Source organism: Thrips palmi, unplaced genomic scaffold, assembly GCF_012932325.1.
Source record: "Thrips palmi isolate BJ-2018 unplaced genomic scaffold, TpBJ-2018v1 HiC_scaffold_18, whole genome shotgun sequence".
NCBI classification, from domain to species: Eukaryota; Metazoa; Arthropoda; class Insecta; order Thysanoptera; family Thripidae; genus Thrips; species Thrips palmi.
Genome location: NW_023144627.1, coordinates 19,861,523 through 19,884,585, shown reverse-complemented (window position 1 = coordinate 19,884,585; position 23,063 = coordinate 19,861,523). Strand labels below are relative to the sequence as shown.

At 56.6% G+C, this 23,063-nt stretch overlaps 1 protein-coding gene across 1 annotated transcript; it reads left to right on the top strand.

Moving 5' to 3' along the window:
* Positions 1 to 7,277: 7,277 nt before the first annotated feature.
* On the top strand, positions 7,278 to 23,041 carry LOC117644921 (spondin-1-like). The gene is made up of 15 exons (XM_034384638.1): positions 7,278 to 7,423; positions 10,836 to 11,079; positions 11,279 to 11,509; positions 11,798 to 12,051; positions 12,130 to 12,260; positions 12,479 to 12,692; positions 13,193 to 13,367; positions 13,559 to 13,793; positions 14,030 to 14,267; positions 17,965 to 18,132; positions 19,587 to 19,778; positions 20,687 to 20,925; positions 21,136 to 21,214; positions 21,330 to 21,395; positions 21,484 to 23,041. The coding sequence occupies exons 2-15, from the start codon at positions 10,874 to 10,876 to the stop codon at positions 21,663 to 21,665; spliced, it is 2,610 nt and encodes an 869-aa protein (XP_034240529.1). The 5' UTR covers positions 7,278 to 7,423; positions 10,836 to 10,873; the 3' UTR covers positions 21,666 to 23,041.
* The last annotated feature ends 22 nt before the right edge of the window (positions 23,042 to 23,063 follow it).

The window sequence follows — 23,063 nt, the reverse complement described above, 5'->3', positions numbered from 1 at the left end:
ATGAATTTCAGACAAATCGGAGGTGGTCGACCATTTTCGTCGAAAAAGTTTTGATCCATTTTGGGCCAAAAATTTTAATTCATCCAAATTAGAGTATTTTGGGCTGAAGCACTCCCCAAAGACTCCCGACACTATTTCGAGGACGATTTCGGCTCAAAACAGTATTTGTCTAGCGAAAAACTGGGATCGAGGGGGAAATCACTCGCGTAATAGTCGGGTCACCCATTCCTACTATTACGCGTAATAGTAATAGCGTAATAGCCAAGTTTTTAAAAATTTTCCCTATTTAGAGTCTGATTTTAGCCTAAATCTGGATATTTTCGAGCGTAATAAGCCTTCTGTAATAGCGTAATAGAACGTAGTAGGGAGTAGTCGGGTCACAGTTTTTAAGAGTGATTTCCCCCTCGACTGGGATTTTTTTTAGCTTGCGCTGAATATGAAGGCAACTCATCGTCCATAGCCTCTCCACCGCACCGTGGGTTATTTTATCACCATTTTAACACTGCGCCGGGAAGGTAGACCACCCTTCTGACAGACTCGGGCAAGGGAACGAAGGGAACCGACTGGCGATACTCCGTGCGCCGCGCGCCCAGAACACAAGACACGGGGTATCGACGCGGATGGAAATTGTCCGAAATTAGGGAGAGAGAGAGGGGGGGGGGGGGGGGAGACGAGATCAAGAGAAAGGTACAGAGGGAGAAAGGACGAGACGGAGTGGAGAGGAGCGGAAAGACTGTGGAGTCACCAATTAGGCCCTGCGAGGGGAGGGGGAGGGAGAGATGATGGAAGGGGGTCCAATTGAAAACGCCTTTGAATACTGCGACACCATCAGTGACACACATGCCGCCACCGCGCGACGTGCAGCACTGTACTGAGTACTGGACGCCAGAGCTGGACGCCAGTGGGGTGGCTCCTTTCCACTGCTAGTGGCACAGCCAGGGCACAACCCGGGCACAGCTGCTCGTCGGTCCTGGATCGGCCGCGACACAGTGGGCCAGAAGACCGGTGGAGGCGGCCAAAACTCTAGACGCGTTTTGAGCTCCAGAGTCGCTAAGCAGGACTCGAACCGGACGTCTGACCCCACCAATGGATTCCTCGTTCGGAGAGCAGTCCATTGGTGGGGTCACACGTTCGGTTCGAGTCACATTTAGCGACTCTGGGGCTCAAAACGTGTCTGGAGTTTTGGCCGCCTCCACCGGTCTTCTGGTCCACTGTGCGCGGCCAGCCGCTAACGAACGCCTGATGGGTAGGCAATTTGAATTACTACTCTGCAGCCTGTAACTAGGTCCGCGCCTCTTCCAGCTTAAAATACGAAATGCGTGCGATGATGAGTGCGAGAGAGACAGAGCGACACGTTCCGGAGTCGTTCTGCAGAGCTAGAGTCCTAGAGTCATCTATAGGACTCTGTGCAGGACATGCGCGGCGCTCTGCTGGCGCTGCCCGAGGACGACACTCTTGGACGGCCTTGAGACTGGCCGAGGGCGATCGCCAAGTGACTAGTGGCCTTGAGACCAAAACCGACACGGCTCCCAAGGCCTTGCAGTGCCTTGCAGCCTCGTAGGGGAGTAGGGGACCAGGGCACAGTGGGCCAGAAGGCCGGTGGAGGCGGCCAAAATCCCGGTCGCGTTTTGAGCTCCAGAGTCGCTAAACGGGACTCGAACCGAACGTGTGACCCCACCAATGGATGGCTCTCCGAACGAGGAATCCATTGGTGGGGTCACACGTTCGGTTCGAGTCCCATTCAGCGACTCTGGAGCTCAAAACGCGTCCGGGGCTTTGGCCGCCTCCACCGGTCTTCTGGCGAACCCACTGCGTCCCAGAGGGCGGTGGCGGCTGGCGCATGACTTGCCGCGCGTCGGGGCGCCGTGGTCGTGGGGCCGCCGGGCCGCGGGGCGCAGTGCAGTGCCGGCAGCGAGCCCCGACGGACGCAACCGCGCGACGGGCCCCACGGACCCAGCGGACCCAACGGACACGACGCAGAGGCCGACGTCCTCCGAACCCCCGACGCGCCCCGCGCATCACGCCCCCCGCCCCGCGCCCCGCCCCGCGCCCCGCCCCGCGCCCCGCCCCGCGCCCCGCCCGGCCGTACCCACTTGTTGGCACTTGCTCCACGAGAAGACTTCAAAGTGAGTACCAGCCTGCGTTCCGTTTCCCCGACTGGGACAACACGACACGCGGATCGGGCCGGTCGGAAGTTGGCAACGTCAGGAACACGGCAATCGCACCTTGTCCCCAGTCCCCAGGCACGACGGACAGAAGGCCTCGGTCGCGAGTACAGTGATACAACAACTCAAACAACAAGCAAAAATGCAAAAAAAATAATTTAAAACGCATCGTCCCGTCCCATCCTGGGCCCGTTCTGAGAGTACAAGCTAGCTGACACCTTTACAGACTCTTGTATTCTTGTATTGAATGTGTAAAGGTATCATCTGCTAAAAAAACCGGATTAAGTGGATGCATTTAGGGGCGCTGCTTACACAATTTAAGCTGAGGAGCTTAAACCGAAAAACCTAACACTGTGACTAGAATTTTGCTGTGCGTATACGGCTGAAATTTGAGCGCCTGCGCTACTTTTTCCAACTGAACCTCGTGCAACCGAGCGCGAGCCCTGGGGTGGTTTTGCGAGACACGGAGGCAGGCGGAAGTTCCTGGAGTCATTTGAGTTGCTGGCTGCACCGGGCTGGGCCGCTGCACTGTTGCACAGCCGTGCACAGCCGCAATGAAAGTTTCACCTCGTCGCCGCTCTGCTCGTGACTTCGACAGAGACAAGCTCAGAGCAAGAAGCGCACACTTTACACTCGCCATTCAGCGGAGAATGGGGAATCATGTCGCCGGACGCGTTTTGAGCTCCAGAGTCGCTAAATGGGACTCGAACCGACCGTGTGACCCCACCAATGGATTCCTCGTTCGGAGAGCAATCCATCGGTGGGGTCACACGTTCGGTTCGAGTCCCATTTAGCGACTCTGGAGCTCAAAACACGTCTCGAGTTTTGACCGCCTCCACCGGCCTTCTGGCCCACTGTGCCCTGGTCTGGGCAGTGTGGCGATAGATGTGCCGCCGTTTTCAGGGAGCACAGTGGAAGAGGCGTCCAATCTGGGAAATCCCTGAAATGGCCGTGAATGCAAATGCACTGGAAAGGCTGGAAAAGCTGAAAAGGGGTGGCGGCGCTCCGAACCGCGGACCGGACAAATTGGTGGCCAGCTTGCTGCAAATTAAATGAACGTCCCTGCAGTCCAGCCCGGTCCGGTTCGCCACTTTTCTGTTCCTTCTTTTTTTTAAAAAAGGCTTTTTCCCTTTTTTTAGTCCCTTTTACTGTTATGGGAGGACAGTCGAGATGACATCCGCGTTCGTCGGCCCTGCGACCATCCACACTCACCGCACACACAAAATGTGAACACACTTTTATGGGTTTCGCAGGTGACTCATTACGCTTTTTAAGACTCATTGGTCACTTACTTCATGGACGATCCCAAACTAACAATTTTCAAATTATTTGCAGTAAGTACACAGTTAAAATGAGGAGGCTATGAAGTTAGTCTGTATTTCTGAACGCGCACGGCTGGAGTTTACCGCGGTACTGACTGTGGCCCAGGGGGAGCATGTGTTCTCGTTGCTGGGGAAGTCCTGCTTGACACGAGCAGAAGCGATTAGGTTGGGTGCGGCAGTGGGGCTGGGGACCGGCGGCCAGACTGATTCCGAGAGGCGTTCTCGTCGCTCTGTCTCTCTCGCACTTATGCGGGACCCTCCAAGGGTGCGAGAGAGACAGAGTGACTCTGCTGCAGCCAAGACAGGCCTTGGGTGAGCCGGCCTAATGGTGAGCAACGCGTCTGGGAAGAGTCTTTCTCTCTCTCTCTCTCTCTCTCTCTCTCTCTCTCTCTCTCTCTCTCTCTCTCTCTCTCTCTCTCTCTCTCTCTCTCTCTCTCTCTCTCTCTCTCTCTCTCTGAGCCGGCGCGTAAAGAAGGAGGTCCCGCTGCGTTCCCCGCGGCTAGGAGGCAACATTATTGCGTGGCCGCGTGGCTAAGCCCGTTGGTTTCCAGCGCCGAGGGGCGCGGGTTCAAATCCCGGAGGGTGACTTTGACTTTACAACCAGCACAACGTCGTCGGCTTTATTTTCCGGTAGTTGGCAAAAAAAAGTTGGCAAAAAATTCTCGCCGTAGGTGGGAGTCGAATCTTGGACCTTGCATTTCCCAGTCGACACCCCTATCCACTCGGCTACCGAGACACTGTGCCAACACCGATATTTGGCAGTGGCTCTGGAAACTGCCCGGCCACGCGTCCGCGGCCCGAGGCGGCCCAAGGCGCCGCCGCGACGCTCGCAGTGTACTTGGCCATGACCAGAGGGACCAGAGCCGGCGGCGTGGTCAATGAAAAAGTCTGGCTGCGTCCATGCGCGGTCTGGTGGCGTCTAGAGCCGTCTAGCGAAGTGTGGCGGCGAGGCGGCGTGGATCGACGTGAGTCACTCGCCAGTCAGCAAAACATGTTGCACAACTCGGCGCCGCGATGGACAATGTGACAATGGCCACTGGCGGACGACTGGGGTGGCCCAGTGCAGCAAGCTGGACTGGACTGGAATTCAATTTTCGCCTTCTAGTGTGGCAGCACTGGACCGTGCTGCCGGACTCGGAGGCTGCGGCTGCGTGCCACGGCACTTGTTGTGACTTGTTGGCCGCGGACGGCGAGGCGTTCCCTTCCATTTTCTGTGCCGTCGCGGAGCCGAAGAAGCACTGCGAGGCCCCCAGCGCGTTTCGTGACCCGGAAAGGCTCCGGGTTCGGGTCCCCCCGCCGGCGTGGCGTGCTCCCTTTTTTTCGTGACAGTCCTGCTCGTAAATGCTAAAAGGCGGAGGGTGCGTCGCGGCGTCCAGGTCCAGTCCCCAATTTACACTAAAACAGACCGAAACAGGCAAATGCAATAAAGTTTTACAAGAGTGGCAAGGGAAAGGGAAGGAATCGGGGAGTCAGTTAGGGTGTGGGAAAAGGCCAAGCGGGAGAGAGAGAGAGAGAGAGAGAGAGAGAGAGAGAGAGAGAGAGAGAGAGAGAGAGAGAGAGGGAGAGAGAGAGAGAGAGAGAGAGGCGCGTTGTCCTTGTTTGGTCAGTGAGCGGACTGGCAGACGGGCAGCGGAAAAGAAGGAAAAAAGGGGAAAAACGAAAAAGTGAGGAAAAGAAATGAATTTAAGGTCGCAGCTGCTCCACGCAGAGAGTCTGGCTTTACCCCCTGCGTTTTGTCTCCACCACCAGACCTAAGTAGTGGAAGAGAGAGAGAGAGAGAGAGAGAGAGAGAGAGAGAGAGAGAGAGAGAGAGAGAGAGAGAGAGAGAGAGAGAGAGAGAGAGAGCGAGAGAGAGAGGGGGGGCACTGCGAAAAAGCAATCACGCAAGCGTCGGTCACCCCCGGGAACCCCTCGGTCCGTTCGTATATTTGAATGGGATTTGGTTTTTAATGCAAACAGTGTAGGCGCAGGCTTACAGAGCGGCGTCTACCGCGCGTCTGTTACGACTAGGGAGGGGGAGGCGCCACTGGGCGCCACTGCACGCCCCGCGCGCGACTCGCTAATGTGCATTGCCTGGCTGTCTCTCTCGCACCCTCACGGCCTCACGGCACGCGCCGCGAGTGCGAGAGAGACGGAGCGATGAATATTGGCGCGCGTCGGCCGATTTGCTCTCAAACAAGTATACGTCGCGGTGCCGAAGGGGAGGCCCCGCCTAGTGGGCCAGAAGACCGGTGGCGGCGGCCCAAACTCTAGACGCGTTTTGAGCTCCAGAGTCGCTGAATGGGACTTGAACCGAGCGTGTGACCCCACCAATGGACTCCTCGTTCGGAGAGCAATCCATTGGTGGGGTCACACGTTCGGTTCGAGTGCCATTTAGCGACTCTGGAGCTCAAAACGCGTCCGGAGTTTCAGCCGCCTCCACCGGTCTTCTAGCCCACTGTTCCGCCCCAGCAGGGGAAGCAGGGAAGCCCGGAAAACAGCCAGGAATATGGAGCAAGCCCCAAATTCGGCGTACGCACCACGCGGCCCCGCGCCGAACGCAGCCCCGTTCCGAATCGTTTGGCCCGCGGCCCCGCGGCCCGGAAGGGCGACTTGAGGGGCCCTTCGACGCTCCAGCAGACTGATGCCGAGAGTCGTCGCTCTGTCTCTCTCGCACTCATGGGGCGGCCCGTATCGGCGCGAGGGAGATAGGGCGACGTTTCTCGGAATCAGTCTCCTGGCGCTGCTCTCCGCGGAGCCCTTGGCTGGGACGGCCGCGCGCCACGCACGAGGCACGCCAGAGGCACGCCAGAGGCACGCCCCGACGAGTGGCACGTTGTCACGCACGGACTCACGGAGTGAACGGCGACGTTTCCAGAATGGAGCGGTACACTGCCAAAAGAAGAGAAACAATTAAGAAAGGACAACGTCCTTTGGCCGTCATGGCGTCGCGGGACGGACGGATAGACGGACTGACGGACAGACAGACAGACAGACAGACAGACAGACAGACAGACAGACAGACAGACAGACAGACAGACAGACAGACTGCGGCGGGTAAATCTAAGCGGGAAAGTAAAACTCGTGCAATTCCACAAAGAGTCGCCGCACCTGTGGCGAATGCAGGTGATGCGGGCAATATCAGGGTTGCTACATATTTATGAGAGGGAGGGAAAGAGGGAGGGAGAGGGGGAGGAGGAGGGAGGGGGAGGGAGGAGAGCCCGGCGCATCCTGAGGGAGGCCAAAGGCAGCAGGGGAGGCTTTAGGCAGGACATGCGGGGAATTCAAACTATCCAATTTTTTCCTTTTTTTTTGGTAATGAAAATGCATGCACAAAGTATAGTTCCCCGGGCCGAACAAGATTCCTGGGATTGCCCCGTTCCGTTCCACATTCCCCGAGGCTGAAGCGTCCGCCGTCGCTGCAACGCCGAGCTCCAGCGCGGAGCCGAGCGCCCGCGCCCGGTAGCGCCTGTTAGGTAGGCCGCACGGGCACAGCGCTGTCTCCGCGTTGCCTACCTGCCAGGCGCTCGCCTCACCTCGCCGCGGCGGCGGACGCGTTTTGAGCTCCAGAGTCGCTAAATGGGACTCGAACCGAACGTGTGACCCCACCAATGGATTGCTCTCCGAACGAGGAATCCATTGGTGGGGTCACACGTTCGGTTCGAGTCCCATTTAGCGACTCTGGAGCTCAAAGCGCGTCTGGAGTTTTGGCCGCCGCCACCGGTCTTCTGGCCCACTGTGTTGTTGTTGACAGAATGCGGGTGCTCGGCGCGGCGGCGCTGAGGCGGCTGCTGCTGCTGTCCGCGGCCGCGCTGGCGTTGACCGCCTCCAGGGTGGCCGTCGTGTCCGCCACGCCGCGCTGCGTGCCCACCGACAACACCGTGCCCTCCAACACCCGCTACGCCGTGGTGCTCAGCGGCGGGCCCAAGACCTACGTGCCCGGCCAGACCTACAGAGGTAGGGTGCATCGACACTGGAAAACAAAAAAAACATTCGGAGAGTGAACGTGGTCGTCAAACAAAAACAAAAGTTTCATAAAATAGTGCAGCATTGTGTTTAGTGTTCCCGTACAGAAGGAAAAACATTTTCACGATGCACAAATGATTCCCTACCTCAGCCTGTCTGCTAGCCAATGTCTTAGGTTCACTCTCGAGAGTTGCCTAGCAGGCAGGCTGAGGTTGGCAACCCCTTCGGCACTGGTGCACCGAGGTGATTTTCGCCCGTCCGCGTGGCTACACTGCTTGTTTGCAGTGCGGACTGCAGGACGCACCGCTGTTATTCCAGCAAGTGGTTTATTGTGATACGCGGAAGGAAAGTTGGGCGAAAGACACCGCCGGGCTACCGCCACGCCGGACTGGTTCCGAGAGGCTCTGGCCGTCTCTCTCGCACCTCCACGGGGCGGCCCGTGAGTGCGAGAGAGACAGCGCGACGGAAGACGCGTCTCGGAGTCAGTCGGCGGCCCAGCCAGACCCGCACTGCATAAACTTTGGCCGGCCCGTTGTGGAAGCACTGGGCGCCCTGCCGCGGTGGGCCTACACTGCGGACAAGGACCTCGCAGCATCAAACCACTGCATTGTTTCCTTTTCACAGTTCTCAGTCGCGTTCAAAAACTATTTGCTTTCATTATTTGGTGCGTCTTGTGGATTTAAAATGGCGAGGCGTAGCGAAGCCCCGTGTGTGCGTGCGCGCGCTTGCGGCCGGCTCCTGCCGCCAGGACTAACCCATTGGCTGACTTACGTAACAAGATCGACCCGCGTCCTGTGAGAGAGGGAGAGGGAGAGAGAGAGAGAGAGAGAGAGGGAGAGAGAGAGAGAGGGAGAGAGAGAGAGAGAGAGAGAGAGAGAGAGAGAGAGAGCAGAGTGGGCAAGTGGATCGTGTACGTATGTATGTGTGTGTGTGTGTGTGTGTGTGTGTGTGTGTGTGCGTGAGTGAGTGTCAGTGCTGGCGCGAATGCGTGTATTTTTATGGAAAGAAGGGGGAGGCGGTTCGGACCCTGATTGTGTTACAAAGGCCCCGAAAAATTGGCGCCGCTTCATTGCAAATATTGGCGAGCCGTACGTGCTCCAATACGATCAAAAAGCATGCGTACAGGGGAGAGACTGTGACTTTTTCCTGTGACTGATTTCCATTTAATATATTTCAACGCGATGTTAGTGTGTGAGTGTACGCACGCACGTGTGTTTAACGTGTGTCCAAGACAGTGGGTAATTCATTTATGGAAATTCGCCCGGAGCTGCGGGGGGTGCGAGAGAGAGCGGGCAGATGGGCCACCACCCCTAATATCCTCCCCCGGCGGCCCAACAAGTTGTCTCCGTGTAGTCAGCCGCAGCACAGTGGGCCAGAAGACCGGTGGAGGCGGCCGAAACTCTAGACGCGTTTTGAGCTCCAGAGTCGCTAAATGGGACTCGAACCGAACGTGTGACCCCACCAATGGATTCCTCGTCCGGAGAGCAATCCATTGGTGGGGTCACACGTTTGGTTCGAGTCCCATTTAGCGACTCTGGAGCTCAAAACGCGTCTGGAGTTTTGTCCGCCTCCACCGGTCTTCTGGCCCACTGCGCGGGCACGGCATTGCAAGGCGGGGCCTGGCAGGGCACTGCAAGGCACTGCCTAAAGGCGCGCACAAACAACTTTTCTGGTTCGCCATCTCGGGCCGGCTGCCCCGGACTGGCTGTGGCGGTCCATTTCAACCAGAAGAATCAAGAATCCCGCCGCCAAACTTTCAACCGGATTGCTCTCCAGTCAAAGGGCAGCAAGAAGAAGAGGGAGGAGGAGGGGGAGGCGGAGAGGGTGGTGGTGCTTTGGAGAGACGAGGGAGCTGGTGCGACAGAGTGACAGAAAAGGATAAAAAAGTGCCGGAAAAAAACACTGATGGAGACACAATCTCAGAAAATTGATGTCCTAATGTTTCGTCAACAAATGAGTGTACAGCAGTTCCAAATCAAAACTAAACGGGCACCCTTTCTGCGCGTAAGGGCAGGGGTTCATTTTCGCAGTGTGTCCACTGCAGCTCGCTGTCAAATTATTATTTTTTGAAGCAAGCAAACAGGCGAGTTCATAGAGAACAAGGGACAGATGGCGGATGCCGTCTCGAAGAGTACGGAGAGCACCTCAAGCTACCCGCCCCCTCGCTAGCAGCCGAATGTTTGGGGAATGAAGCGGGGATGCAAAACGGATGCAAATGGACCGCGGTGGGGCGGGGCGGGGCGGGGCGGGGCGGGGCGGGGCGGGGCGGGGCGGCAGTGGTTCGCCACCAGCACCCTGCCTCCTTCGAAAAACACGGTATTGGTATTCGGGTCCGATCTGGACCGCCTTGCCGGCCTTGCCCCCTCCGGCCGCGCCGCGCGCGCCCACCCTCTCAAGAAAGTGTTACGTGTTTTCGTGGACGGGTTGGTGTGGCGCCTTGGACTACTGGTGGCGCGTGCAGCCAGCCACATTGTTGCCAACCTTCGAACAACAACAATGAGCAAGCCTTTCAATAGTCCGGTCAGCCAGCCAGCCCCGGCCAGCCCTGGAAGGCAGAGGGGCGGGGCGGCTTTGTCCGGAACGCCCCGGCACACCCCACCGCGCCCCGCCCCGCCCCGCCCTGCTTGGGAACGCCGCGCATTGCCAGCATTGTCGACTCCCTCTCTCTCCCTCTCTCTTTCTCTGGAAGCGTCTTGAGTATTTTGGTCCGGCATCGCCATTTCCATTGTGTGACGTTAATCTCCGCCCGGAACAAGTGTCTAGCGAGGCGGCAAGCAGCAAGCAGCAGGGCTTGCTGCGCACAGTGGGCCAGAAGACCGTTGGAGGAGGACAAAACTCCAGACGCGTTTTGAGCTCCAGAGTCGCTGAACAGGGCTCCAACCGAGCGTGTGACCCCACCATTGGATTGCTCTTCGAACGAGGAATCCATTGGTGGCGTCACACGCTCGGTCCGAGTCCCATTTAGCGACTTAGTCTTCGCCCCCCACCACTGTGTAATTAAATTCGAGGCCTGGGGTGCAATGGCAGTGCACTGGCAGGCTTACCTGTCACTCACGGCGAACCACCTTGACACCCTCACAGTCGCAGACCCAGCGAGTTCGTAGAGACATCATCCGCTAGCGCCACTGTAACACAAGAGAAAAGACACGCATTCAGACAGGCTGCATACGATCCGGTGGAGGCGGCCAAAACTCTAGACGCGTTTTGAGCTCCAGAGTCGCTGCATGGGACTCGAACCGAACGTATGACCCCACCAATGGATTCCTCGTTCGAAGAGCAATCCATTGGTGGGGTCACACGTTCGGTTCGAGTCCCATTTAGCGACTCTTGAGCTCAAAACGCGTCGAGGGTTTTGTCCGCCGGTCTTCCGGCCCACGGCGCTAACCGCTGCGCTTCCCCGCAGTGTCCGTGGAGGGCCGCCGCGACGGCGACGTGCCCATCATGTTCAAGGGCTTCGTGCTGACGGTGGAGGCGGAGGACGACCGCGAGAAGGGCGCGGCGGGCCGCTTCACGCTGTACAGCGACTCCAAGTCCAAGTTCGACGAGCGCTGCGCCAACACCGTGACGCACGCCAACTTCCTGCCCACCGGCGAGGTGCAGATCGACTGGGTGGCCCCCAAGGAGGGCGCCGGCTGCGTCATCTTCAGGTGCAGTGGCCGACAGTGTTTTTCAAAAAAGTCACATTTTCAAAAAAAAAATTGAACTTTTGAAAATAAATTAAAAAATCTTTTAAAAATTTGTAAAAAATTAAAATTTTTCCAAAGATAAAAATAGAAATGCTTTGTACTAAAAAAAATATTTTTAAATTTTTAAAAAAATGTTATTTTGTAAAAATTTGTTTTTTAGGGCGGCGGTGATGGACAGCACCAACACGTGGTACGCGGACGAGCTGATGGACGCGTCGCTGACGCAGCGCGTGTGCGAGGACCAGCAGGAGAACATGGACGAGCAGCGGCCCATCGAGCCCGTGTGCTGCGCCTGCGAGGAGGCCAAGTACGAGGTCACCTTCGAGGGGCTGTGGTCGCGCCACACCCACCCCAAGGACTTCCCCGCCGACTCCTGGGTCACTCGCTTCAGGTCGGTGGACAACCACAGCGGGCCAGAATCCCGGACGCGTTGTTTTGAGCTCCATAGTCGCTAAATGGGACTCGAACCGAGCGTGTGACCCCACCAATGGATTGCTCTCCGAACGAGGAATCCATTAGTGGGGTCACACGTTCGGTTCGAGTCCTGTTTAGCGACTCTGGGGCTCAGAACACGCCAGCGCCGGTCTTCTGACCCACTGCTTGCACTGTGGCGTCAGCTGGGTGGCCTACGCGGGCGGCGCGGTCCGAGCCCCGTTGCCATCGTGTCTCCTCGTCGCAGTGACGTCATCGGCGCGTCCCACGACGTGGAGTACCGCTTCTGGACGTACAACGGCATGGCGACGGACGGCCTGAAGCAGGTGGCGGAGCGCGGCACGACGCGCGCCCTGGAGGCCGAGCTCAAGGCCGAGAGCGACCACATCCGCACCATCATCAAGGCCAGGGGCATCAGCTACCCCAATGTGACGGGCAAGACGTTCGCGGTGTTCCGCGTGGACCGCCGCAACCACCTCATGTCGCTCGTGTCCATGATAGGTAGGTCGCAATCACTTTTGATATCAACTTTGCGAGCGTTTGCGAGGATGGTGTTGTGTGACGCCTTGCTGCCCGCAGACCCGTCCCCGGACTGGATCGTGGGCGTCAGCGGACTGGAGCTGTGCCTGGCCAACTGCAGCTGGGTGGACCACGTGCAGCTCAACCTGTACCCGTTCGACGCGGGCACCGACAGCGGGCTCACCTACATCGTAAGTGCGCTGAGGAGAAAGCCAGAAGACTGGTGGAGGCGGCCAAAATTCTAGACGCGTTTTGAGCTGCAGAGTCGCTAAAAGGGACTTGAACCGAACGTGTGACCCCACCAATGGATTCCTCGTTCGGAGAGCAATCCATTGGTGGGGTTACACGCTCGGTTCGAGTCCCATTTGGCGACTCTAGAGCTCAAAACGCCTTTTCGATGCTGCCCCAGGCCCCGGACCAGCCCACCAACCCCCAGGAGCCCATCCGCAAGCTGTCCTCGTCGTTTCCCAACACGGAGCAGTCCCCGTTCTTCGACCCATCCGGCGAGCCGATGCGGCCCATGGCGCGCCTGTCCCTCGTGCGGCAGAGGCTCTACGAGAAGACCTGCGACGGCCAGCCCTCCGACCTGGAGGACCCCGAGCAGCCCAGCGACGCCAACCGAGGTATGCTAGTGCACTGTGAAGGTCCGCGGCCACCGCAGGGACTTCCAAGGGGCGGAGAAGTCAGCGTCAACCTACCCAGTGAACACGAAACATTCATGAAGAAGTCAAAGAAGTCAAAATGACGTCAATGTGATCGTCGAAATAACGTTGTTTTTGTCAAAATTTTGACTAAAAGCAGTCACATTGACATCAAATGACACCAGGGTGAGCGTTTCGTGCTCTTGGGGTAAACTAACCAATATGGGTCACGTCGTCGACATGAAAGACCGGCATGCATGACTGACAACGCTGCGCCGTCAAATGGGGCGTAGATACCCCACGCGGAGACGCGCGGGGAAGGCCTCTGCCGCGTGGAGTATCTCCCGGCTCCCGCGCGCTGTACAAATGGCTTGCGGATTCCCCCTGCGCTTGGGGTGTGGGGACGGCCCTGTCGCGTGGGGTATCGCCAAAACGCTGTACAAAGCTTGCGGATACCCCCCGCGTGCTTCGCGTGCTTGCAGAGGGCTGCGAGGTGCGCGACTGGGCGCCCTGGGCCGAGTGCTCCGTGACATGCGGCAAGGGGACCCGCCACCGGCAGCGCTTCTACGTCAACGCCGAGCTGGCCAACGAGCGCGGCTGCAAGCGCATGCTCACCTCGCGGCAGCAGTGCTTCAACGGGCCCAAGCTGTGCCCCGGGTGAGTACGCCACGCTGGAGGAGGCGGTCGAAAGACGCGTTTTGAGCTCCAGAGTCGCTAAACAGGGCTCGAACCGAGCGTGTGACCCCACCAATGGATTCCTCGTTCGGAGAGCAGTCTGTTGGTGGGGTCACACGTTCGGTTCGAGTCCCACCCACTGAGACCACGTGACCGATGCCTCTCTGCCGCAGCCTGAGCAGCCAGCGCAACGTGGCCGACGACCCCGAGTGCGAGCTCACACCCTGGACGGCGTGGTCCACGTGCTCGGCGCCGTGCGGCAAGGGCACGCGGACGCGGTCGCGCAAGTTCAAGCACCGCGCGGGCAAGCGCTGCTACATGGCCCCGGACGCGCCCATCCTGCAGCAGAACGAGGACTGCTTCGGCCAGGACGACTGCAGCGGCGGCAGCAACAGCGGCGGCCAGCCCGTGAGTGCGCTCCGTGGGCCGGAAGACCGTTGGCGGCGGTCAAAATCCCGGACGCGTTTTGAGCTCCAGAGTCGCTAAACAGGACTCGAACCGAGCGTGAGGCCCCACCAATGGATTCCTCGTTCAGAGAGCGATTCATTGGTGGGGTCACACGTTCGGTTCGAGTCCCATTCAGCGACTCTGGAGCTCAAAACGCGTCTTTGGCCGTCGGCGTGCTCACCGTCGCCCTGCTGCAGGTGGAGCCCCCCAACGGCTGCTACCTGGCCGAGTGGAGCCAGTGGTCGTCGTGCTCCGTGTCGTGCGGCCGCGGCCAGCAGGTGCGCCACCGCGTGCCGCTGGCCGTGGACAAGACCCTCGGCGACGAGCCCTCCCTGGGGGAGTCGCCGCGCACCGGGCCGTGCGCCGGCGTGGCCATGCGCGAGCAGGTGTACTGCACGGCGCCGTCGTGCCGCCTCACTCCGGAGCAGACGCGAGGTACGCCGTGATGGCCGTCGCACAGTGGGCCAGAAGACCGGTGAAGACGGCCGAAACTCCAGACGCGTTTTGAGCTGCAGAGTCGCTAAATGGGACTCGAACCGATCGTGTGACCCCACCAATGGATTCCTCGTTCGGACAGCAATCCATTGGTGGGGTCACACGATCGGTTCGAGGCCCATTTAGAGACTCTAGAGGTCCAAACGCGCCCGGGAGTTTGGCCGCCTCCACCGGTCATCTTGCCCACTGTGCGTCGTCGCTGGACCGCTGCACTGTAACTCGGCCTTGGCGGTCGGACCGTCGGACGGCCGAACGGCGCGGAGTCTCAATGGTGCTTTTATCGGGCGCCCTGCACGCTCATTACGAATGCCGATCTCGTCGCTCTGTCTCTCTCGCACCCCTGCGGCGCGCTCCACGAGTGCGAGAGAGACAGAGCGCCGTCTCGGAAGGAGCCTGCTGCCGGTCTGCCGCCCGGGCCAACCCGGCGTGGCGCGCGGCCTTCTCGAAAAAAAAATTAATGCAACGGCTGTGTAATGTGGAGATAAGGTGTGGCCCTGGTCTGGGGCTGCCGCGAGGGCTGCCGGCGACCGCCCTGTCCGTTTTCTTCCATTTTTCGGTTGTTTGCAAACGGCGCCTCGCTTGCGCCGGGTGTATGTCGTTTGTCCGACCTTCTTTGGTCCGACCTGTCCAAATTTCACTTGCCCGTGCATCGGCTGAAAACTTTGTCCGACCTCCGTTTTGTCCGACCCACTTACACCGCCACGCGGTCAGGCTGCAGCTAGAGAGCAACTCGGCGGCGCTCAATTGATCTAAACACCCGCGGCTCACTCTCTATGTCAATCAAGACTGGATGCAGGACAATCCAAAGACATTTTAACACAAAATGTATTCAGAGTAACAGAAGTAAAATGAACTCTATAAAGAAAATTTCAGCGAAAGAGGGCACCCCGGCGAACCGGCCCTCTTCCCCGCTGGCTTGGTGGACCAGTGGTTCCCCCATCTCATCACAGGAGCAACCTCAGAGTTAAACCGCAGTGGCCCCGTCATTGGTCACGTCATCTGTGATGTGGAGGAGTCCTCTCATAGTAGGCCAGGCTGCCACCTTTCCCAGTAGTCGGGTTTCGTTCCCGGCCCCCTTCCCACTCAGGGGCCATGCTACTGGTACTCAGGAGTCTGCGTCACCCTGCCCAGCAGCGGAACCACTGGGCTATGAGAGGCACACTGCACGCCGCCCGATTTTGTATACTTGAACCGCCTTCTTGCGATGCAAGCTTGGTCAAAATATTCTTTGAGGTGCTGGGTATCGAACCCCGGACCCCACAGTCGGGACCCGACGCCTCTGCGCTCTCGGCCACCACGGCCCATGGGTGACGATGTGCGAAGGGGAGGATTTGAAGCCGCTGGTCCGAACCGTGTAGTCAGACAAAAAGAGCGGCAAGCTAGTATTCGATCGCTCGATCCGAGTATGGGATTCAGAGATCTCAACACCTTCGGCCACCGTGGCTCGCCGGGTAAGCCGAGTGGCGCAACGGGTCCAAACCGCACCGGGAAAGCCACTCCTAAAATGTAAAGAATTGTTGGGAGTCGAACCCTAGCCCCTGCGCGTGATCATGATTTCCTCGGGATGCCACAGTGTGAATCCAGTAGTGGGACTTACAACACTGTATAGAAACAGCGGCGGCAGAGCGCGCAGATGCGTTGACCCGCATTCTCAGGGGCTAGGGTTCGACTCCCAGCAATTCTTTACATTTTAGGAGTGGCTTTCCCGGTGCGGTTTGGACCCGTTGCGCCACTCGGCTTACCCGGCGAGCCACGGTGGCCGAAGGTGTTGAGATCTCTGAATCCCATACTCGGATCGAGCGATCGAATACTAGCTTGCCGCTCTTTTTGTCTGACTACACGGTTCGGACCAGCGGCTTCAAATCCTCCCCTTCGCACATCGTCACCCATGGGCCGTGGTGGCCGAGAGCGCAGAGGCGTCGGGTCCCGACTGTGGGGTCCGGGGTTCGATACCCAGCACCTCAAAGAATATTTTGACCAAGCTTGCATCGCAAGAAGGCGGTTCAAGTATACAAAATCGGGCGGCATGCAGTGTGCCTTTCATAGCCCAGTGGTTCCGCTGCTGGGCAGGGTGACGCAGACTCCTGAGTACCAGTAGCATGGCCCCTGAGTGGGAAGGGGGCCCACCGGTGTAAAATTCATCAGGATTTCAATCAGGAAATTCCTGATTGGTCAATCAGGATATTTTCTGATTGAAAAATCCTGATGTTTTTTCGCGCACCTCTGATTGATGATTTCTGATTGGTACCAGTTCTGATTGACTATTTCTGATTGTGTTTTTTCTGAGTGGACAGTTCTGATTGGTAAGACAACTTCAAACATCGGTAATATGACCATGCCGAGGCACATTTAAAATTGATGATAACTTCTCTGGGGGGTGAAAACTGAGTCCGATCCAAATCTGAAGTCCGATTTTTGATAGCTCGTGATCAGGCCTCGATATGCTACTAAAGATGATCCGATGTGCATAAGATTAAAATGGCCCTAGTTAAATCGGCTGAACATATCACATACCAAATTTGAAACCGATATCGCAAATACTTTCCATTTTATAGGCATCTGTACTTTGACACCATCAAAATTTCCTGATGTTCTTTTCTGATTTCTGAGCGGCAATCAGCAATCAGAAAAGCAGTCAGAAATTTTCTGATTGCCAATCAGAAATCAAATATCAGGAAATTTCTGATTGGCACTCAGACATCAGAAATCAGGAATCTTCTGATGTCGGTACTCAATCAGGATTTTTTCTGATTGACAATCAGAAATCAGAAATAATTCCTGATTGACAATCAGAAATCAGAAATAATTCCTGATTGACAATCAGAAATCAGAAAATCAATCAGGAAAATCCTGATTTCTGATTGGAAATCAGAAATTCAATCAGAAAATTCTGATGGCATTTACACCGGTGCCGGGAACGAAACCCGACTACTGGGAAAGGTGGCAGCCTGGCCTACTATGAGAGGACTCCTCCACATCACAGATGACGTGACCAATGACGGGGCCACTGCGGTTTAACTCTGAGGTTGCTCCTGTGATGAGATGGGGGAACCACTGGTCCACCAAGCCAGCGGGGAAGAGGGCCGGTTCGCCGGGGTGCCCTCTTTCGCTGAAATTTTCTTTATAGAGTTCATTTTACTTCTGTTACTCTGAATACATTTTGTGTTAAAATGTCTTTGGATTGTCCTGCATCCAGTCTTGATTGACATAGAGAGTGAGCCGCGGGTGTTTAGATCAATTGAGCGCCGCCGAGTTGCTCTCTAGCTGCAGCCTGACCGCGTGGCGGTGTAAGTGGGTTGGACAAAACGGAGGCCGGACAAAATTTTCAGCCGATGCACGGGCAAGTGAAATTTGGACAGGTCGGACAAAGGAAGGTCGGACAAACGATGAGCACCGGCTTGGGCCCTCTCTGCTGCTGTTTGCGATCCGTCGGCGTTTGTCTGCACTACACTGTACTCTGTTATTTCCGACTGGAACGTTCTAGTCTTAGTCGTACCCCTTCTTGCCTGCCGGTTCATGTTGCTAAAAGTGTGACACGCCCACTGTCGTTACCATAACCCACCGCACCGCCTGCTAACCTAACGGACTAACACCATGTGCTCCACACCATGTGCTCTACACCGTGTGCTCTGCGCAGTGGTGTGCCGCCTGCCGGCCGACCCCGGCCCCTGCCGCGGCCACCTGCAGCGCTGGTTCTTCCACACGGACTCCAGGGTGTGCCACGCCTTCGAGTACGGCGGCTGTCGCGGCAACCGGAACAACTTCGCCACCATGGCCGAGTGCGAGCGCGTGTGCACCAACAAGGGTGCGTATGCGAGGGGTGCGCAGTGGATTTGCCAGAAGACCGGTGGAGGCGGCCGATACTCTAGACGTGTTTTGAGCTCCAGAGTCGCTAAATGGGACTCGAACCGAACGTGTGACCCCACCAATGGATTGCTCTTCGAACGAGGAATCCATTGGTGGAGTCACACGTTCGGTTCGAGTCCTGTTTAGCGACTCTGGAGCTTAAAACCCGTCCGGAGTTTTGACCGCCTCCACCGGTCTTCTGGCGGGCGATTCCGCGCGTAGAGGGCGTTTTCGTGTCCACACCCTCCCCAGGGCAAATTTATTCGAGTGCAGCCCATTTAAGCACTTAAGAATCTTGTTTGGCACCAGACTAGCTTGTTCCCTTTGTATATGGACTTTCAAAGCCAACATGTGACGCGGGAGGGGGGCCAAAAGGGTCAATTTTGTAAGTTCCGTCATGTCCATTCGCACCTTGCACCAACTTTGCGGCTCTGTAACCATTTGTTCCATTCTTATCTTCGAATTTCACACACACCCATTAAATCTCTAACGTATAGTGACTATCTTGCTTGAATTTTAAGATCGTATATTGATAGGAAGTGTCCTTTCAGAACGCGTACAAAATGTCCACCGTACTCCGACTTTTGCCTTAGTAGTTTCAAAGTTACCACCATAAAAACTACTAGGAGTGCTCCCTGCTGAAAACCACCGCCGTATTTAGAATCAGCATGGTCTGTTTACCTTATGAACGAATCCCGGTGGCGAAAAAGTAAGGGGGGTGAGTGTGCGAGTGGAAGTTGTGTGTGAAAACGGTGGGTTGTAACAATTGATGTAATTTCCGTATGCCCCTCTCGCCCCTCTCCTATTGGGTTTAGAAAGTCATCCTACACGTGAAAGGGCGTGTCTTGACGTCGGACTAGTGTGCCAAACTTATAGCATATATCTGAGGCGATGGGCATTTGTAGTGAGCTAGAAACATCTGTTTGTAATTTCCGTCGAGCGTAATTTCCGTCATATTTTCGGTAAATTTCGTCATATTTTATAGGGGGAGAAAACGAAAGTCAACTTGTAGCTCGCCCACGCTCAGAGTGTCGTCCTGGTGTCCTATTGACGCCATCTAGGCAAAATTCCGGTCGAACAAGCAAGATTGATTACGTGACTTTCTAAGGTGGCTAAAACGGCCCCTACGTACGGAATCACCCTGGCCCACTGAGCGGTGGCCGATGGGGGCAGTTCTTCCCTCGAAGGTAGAGAAAGCCTATCACGTCGATGCCACGCGCCACGTACTAGAGACGCAATAAACTTTTCTTTTTTAACTTAGCGTGTCGGCACTGCAGTTTCCCGCCGGGCCCCAGCTGCTGCTTCAGGAGAGAGAGCCTATCGGATCGGCTGTACTTTGGTCTATCGGAGGCCGTAAAAAAATGGAACCCGAACGCAGCGGCGAATTCCGAATTTGGGTTTTTGTTCCCGCAGACGCGCTGGTGGCCGACCGACAGGAGGCCATGCAGAAGTACGGCGTGCGCCTGTCCGGCGCCATCACCTACAGCGAGCCGACGGGCAAGGAGTTCAAGCCCTTCCAGCCGCCACGGCAGCACCACCACCACCACGGCCACCACCACCACCACCACGGCGACAAGGAGCACGCCACCACCACGGCCGCAGCGGGTGCTCACAGTTTGGACTCGAAGCCACTGTAGCCCGGCGTAGCACAGTGGGCCAGCAAGACCGGTGGAGGCGACCAAAACTCTAGACGCGTTTTGAGCTCCAGAGTCGCTAAATGGGACTCGAACCGAACGTGTGACCCCACCAATGGATTGCTCTCCGACCGAGGAATCCATTGGTGCGGTCACAAGTTCGGTTCGAGTCCTGTTCAGTGACTCTGGAGCTCAAAGCTCGTCTAGCGTTTCGGCCGCCTCCACCGGTCTTCTGTCCCACTGTGCGAAGCAGTAAACCTGTAGAAGCCTGAAGTTATCATTTTTTTAAAACACGTAGTGTCATTATTTTTCAGTTCATGCGCTCAGTGATACATGTTTCAGTGGGGTCTTCCAATGTAGTCAGTAATCGCTTCCGAAACCTGCCGGAAAAAGTTTTGTTCTTTTATTTGCGGTTTGTTTCGCTCGATTTATTTGCTCCTGTTTTGTTGTTGCAGAGTTGTTACTGGGTGTCGGCGCTTGAGACAGGCTGGCCCCCCATTGTATAGTCCCGCATGTCCCGTGCATCGGCCTGGTGCACTGGGAGAATGTTTCGTGCTTGGCAACGCATGGCATGGCACCACGGACTCGCTATTTGTGGCGCAGACAGCACAGTGGGCCAGCAGACCGGTGGAGGCGGCCAAAACTCTAGACGCGTTTTGAGCTCCAGAGTCGCTAAAGGACTCGAACCGAGCGTGTGACCCCACCAATGGATTCCTCGTTCGGAGAGCAATCCATTGTTTGGGTCACACGTTCGGTTCGAGTCCCATTTAGCGACTCTGGAGCTCAAAACGCGTCCGGGGCTTCGGCCGCCTCCACCGGTCTTCTGGCCCACTGGCTACCGACGACGGGAGACTACAGCCTCTGCTCCGGTTGTTGCAGGCACGCAGTACGCCCCCGACCTGGAGCCGGGCTCCTACCTGCGCGCCGTGGAGGACTGGCGCAACTCGCGGCCCACGGCGGAGGACTGGCGCTTCTCCCGGCCCACCATGTCCCCCCTCAGCGTGACCACTGTGGTGCCGGGCGACGTGGTGGACTGCAAGCTGTCGCCGTGGGGGCCGTGGTCGCCGTGCGACGCCACCTGCGGCACGGGCTACAGGACCAGGACCAGGCAGATCCTGGTGAGGGCAGCATGACTGACTCGAACCAAACGTGTGACCCCACCCCTCGTTCGGAGAGCAATCCATTGGTGGGGTCACACGTTTGGTTCGAGTCCCATTTAGCGACTCTAGAGCTCGAAACGCGTCTAGAGTTTCGGCCGCTTCCACCGGTCTTCTGGCCCACTGGGCGCCACTCGAACCCCTATGAACCTGACTGTTGGCCGCCCCCAGGTGAACCCCCAGAACGGCGGCAAGGCCTGCGACAAGAAGCTGCTGGCGCGGAAACGCTGCACCCGGTTGCCGCCGTGCTGTGAGTACAGCAGTATACAGTGTACAGGGGGAGCGTGCGCTCAAACAAGCCCCGGCCCTATCTGCAACTTGAGCCGGTGGACAATGATTTTAGGGTCATTTTGCTTCTTTTGCAGCCGGATCTCTGGTGCGGGACATGTTTGACGACGAGGCCGACGAGGACGGCTACCAGCGGCCCAGTGGTGAGATTTTAATTTATTTCAAACATTTTTTTTAAAAACCGCGTTTTTTTTGTTTTTGTTTTTTTAAATTTTAACGGTGCTGCTGCAGAGAACGACTGCGTCATGTCGGAGTGGTCGGCGTGGTCCCAGTGCACCAGCTCCTGCGGCGTCAACGCGCAGAAGATCCGCAGCCGGACGGTGGAGAAGGACCCCGGGCCGGGCGGCCGGCCGTGCGGACTCCGCCTGGAGGTCCGCAACTGCGACTTCCTGCCCTGCTTCCAGCCCCGCTGAGCGACCAACCTCGCACAGTGGGCCAAACACGAGTTTTGACCTCCAGAGTCGCTAAATGGGACTCGAACCGAACCTGTGACCCCACCAATGGATTGCTCTCCGAAGGAATCTATTGGTGGGGTCACACGTTTGGTTCGAGCCCCAAGCGACTCTGGAGCTCAAAACGCGTCCAGAGTTTTGGCCGCCCCCACCGGTCTTCTGGCCCACTGTGCGGCCGGCCAACCCCGTTTTTCGCCTCGCTCTCCCACGCCCGGCCAATGTCGGCACCGTACACAACGTCGAGAGTATTCTTTGCAATGTTTTGTTGTTCTTAACCCGTACTTAATTTTGACGAAATTTGTGAAAGCGCACAGTCCGTCAGAGGGCGTGCAACCGAGTTTTATCAGTATTATACCGTTCCATTTTTTTTCCTGTTAGATTGTTGTCCAAGACCAGAAATTTCCCTTCATTTGCGCGTGCCCCGTTTTGGAACTCCCTCCGGTGGGAGATGTTTGTTCTGTCGCCGATTTGAAGGTCTGGGGCGGTGTTTGCTAGACAAACTACGGCAGCAGTTTGATTCCGGGACAGTGCCGCTGTCTCTGTCGCACTCCCGGGGCGTGCCGCAAGGTGCCGCAGGGGTGCGAGAGAGACGGAGTAACAGCACTGTAAGATAACTTGTCAGACTATCCCAGCGATAAGCGATTTCCATACCTTCCGCTGCCCCAGCCCGTGATCGAAATGTCGAGCAAAAATGCACTTTGGCTCGCGTGGGGCTTGCGTGTCAAGCTTTGTCGAGTTCTTGATTTTTCATTTTTCGTTTTCTGACAATTTTTATTTCGTTTCAAGAAGTCTGATGACTGGGGTATTGTTTCGCCCATCAGACGCACACTATGAAGTAAATACTGCTACATAGGTGGAGAAAACACTACGACTAAAGTAAAGTTTTACTGTAACGCTCTTCATATCTGCTGTTCGTCTCATCGGAGCACTTCCCCCTACACAAAGACGTCAAGGTAGAGGCGGAAACAAAGCTAAAACCTAAGCTCACGATAGACGGGTACGCCAATGTTTTCCTAGTGTAGGATACGCATGCGCGTGTCGTGTGTCTGTGGAGGAAGACTTATACTGTGTGCTGACAAGCAAAACCAAAATAAGTAAGGATTGTCACAGCTGTAAGTTTCGTGGTAGCAATAAGTTCGACATGTAAACGGTCTCCTGCTTAACTTAAACTACTCATACATTCGTAGGTTTCTCGTTTTGTTTATAAAAAAATTCGTATCATTATCAATAATATTAATTATTTATTCATATCATGTGTGTATCCCATTGTGTACATAAAGGTGTTATGTTAAGCTGGTGGAATAAAGGAGTTTTCGAAATACAGTCCCTTTACTGCAGTTGGGCCTCGTGGGGTCATCG

Bases quoted from the DNA above. Each gene is read 5' to 3' on its own strand.
- LOC117644921 (XM_034384638.1), top strand. From the start codon at position 10,874: ATGTTCAAGGGCTTCGTGCTGACGGTGGAGGCGGAGGACGACCGCGAG. The intron at 14,268-17,964 runs GTACGCCGTGAT...TGCTCTGCGCAG, and splicing joins CACTCCGGAGCAGACGCGAG to TGGTGTGCCGCCTGCCGGCC. The intron at 21,215-21,329 runs GTGAGTACAGCA...CTTCTTTTGCAG, and splicing joins CACCCGGTTGCCGCCGTGCT to CCGGATCTCTGGTGCGGGAC.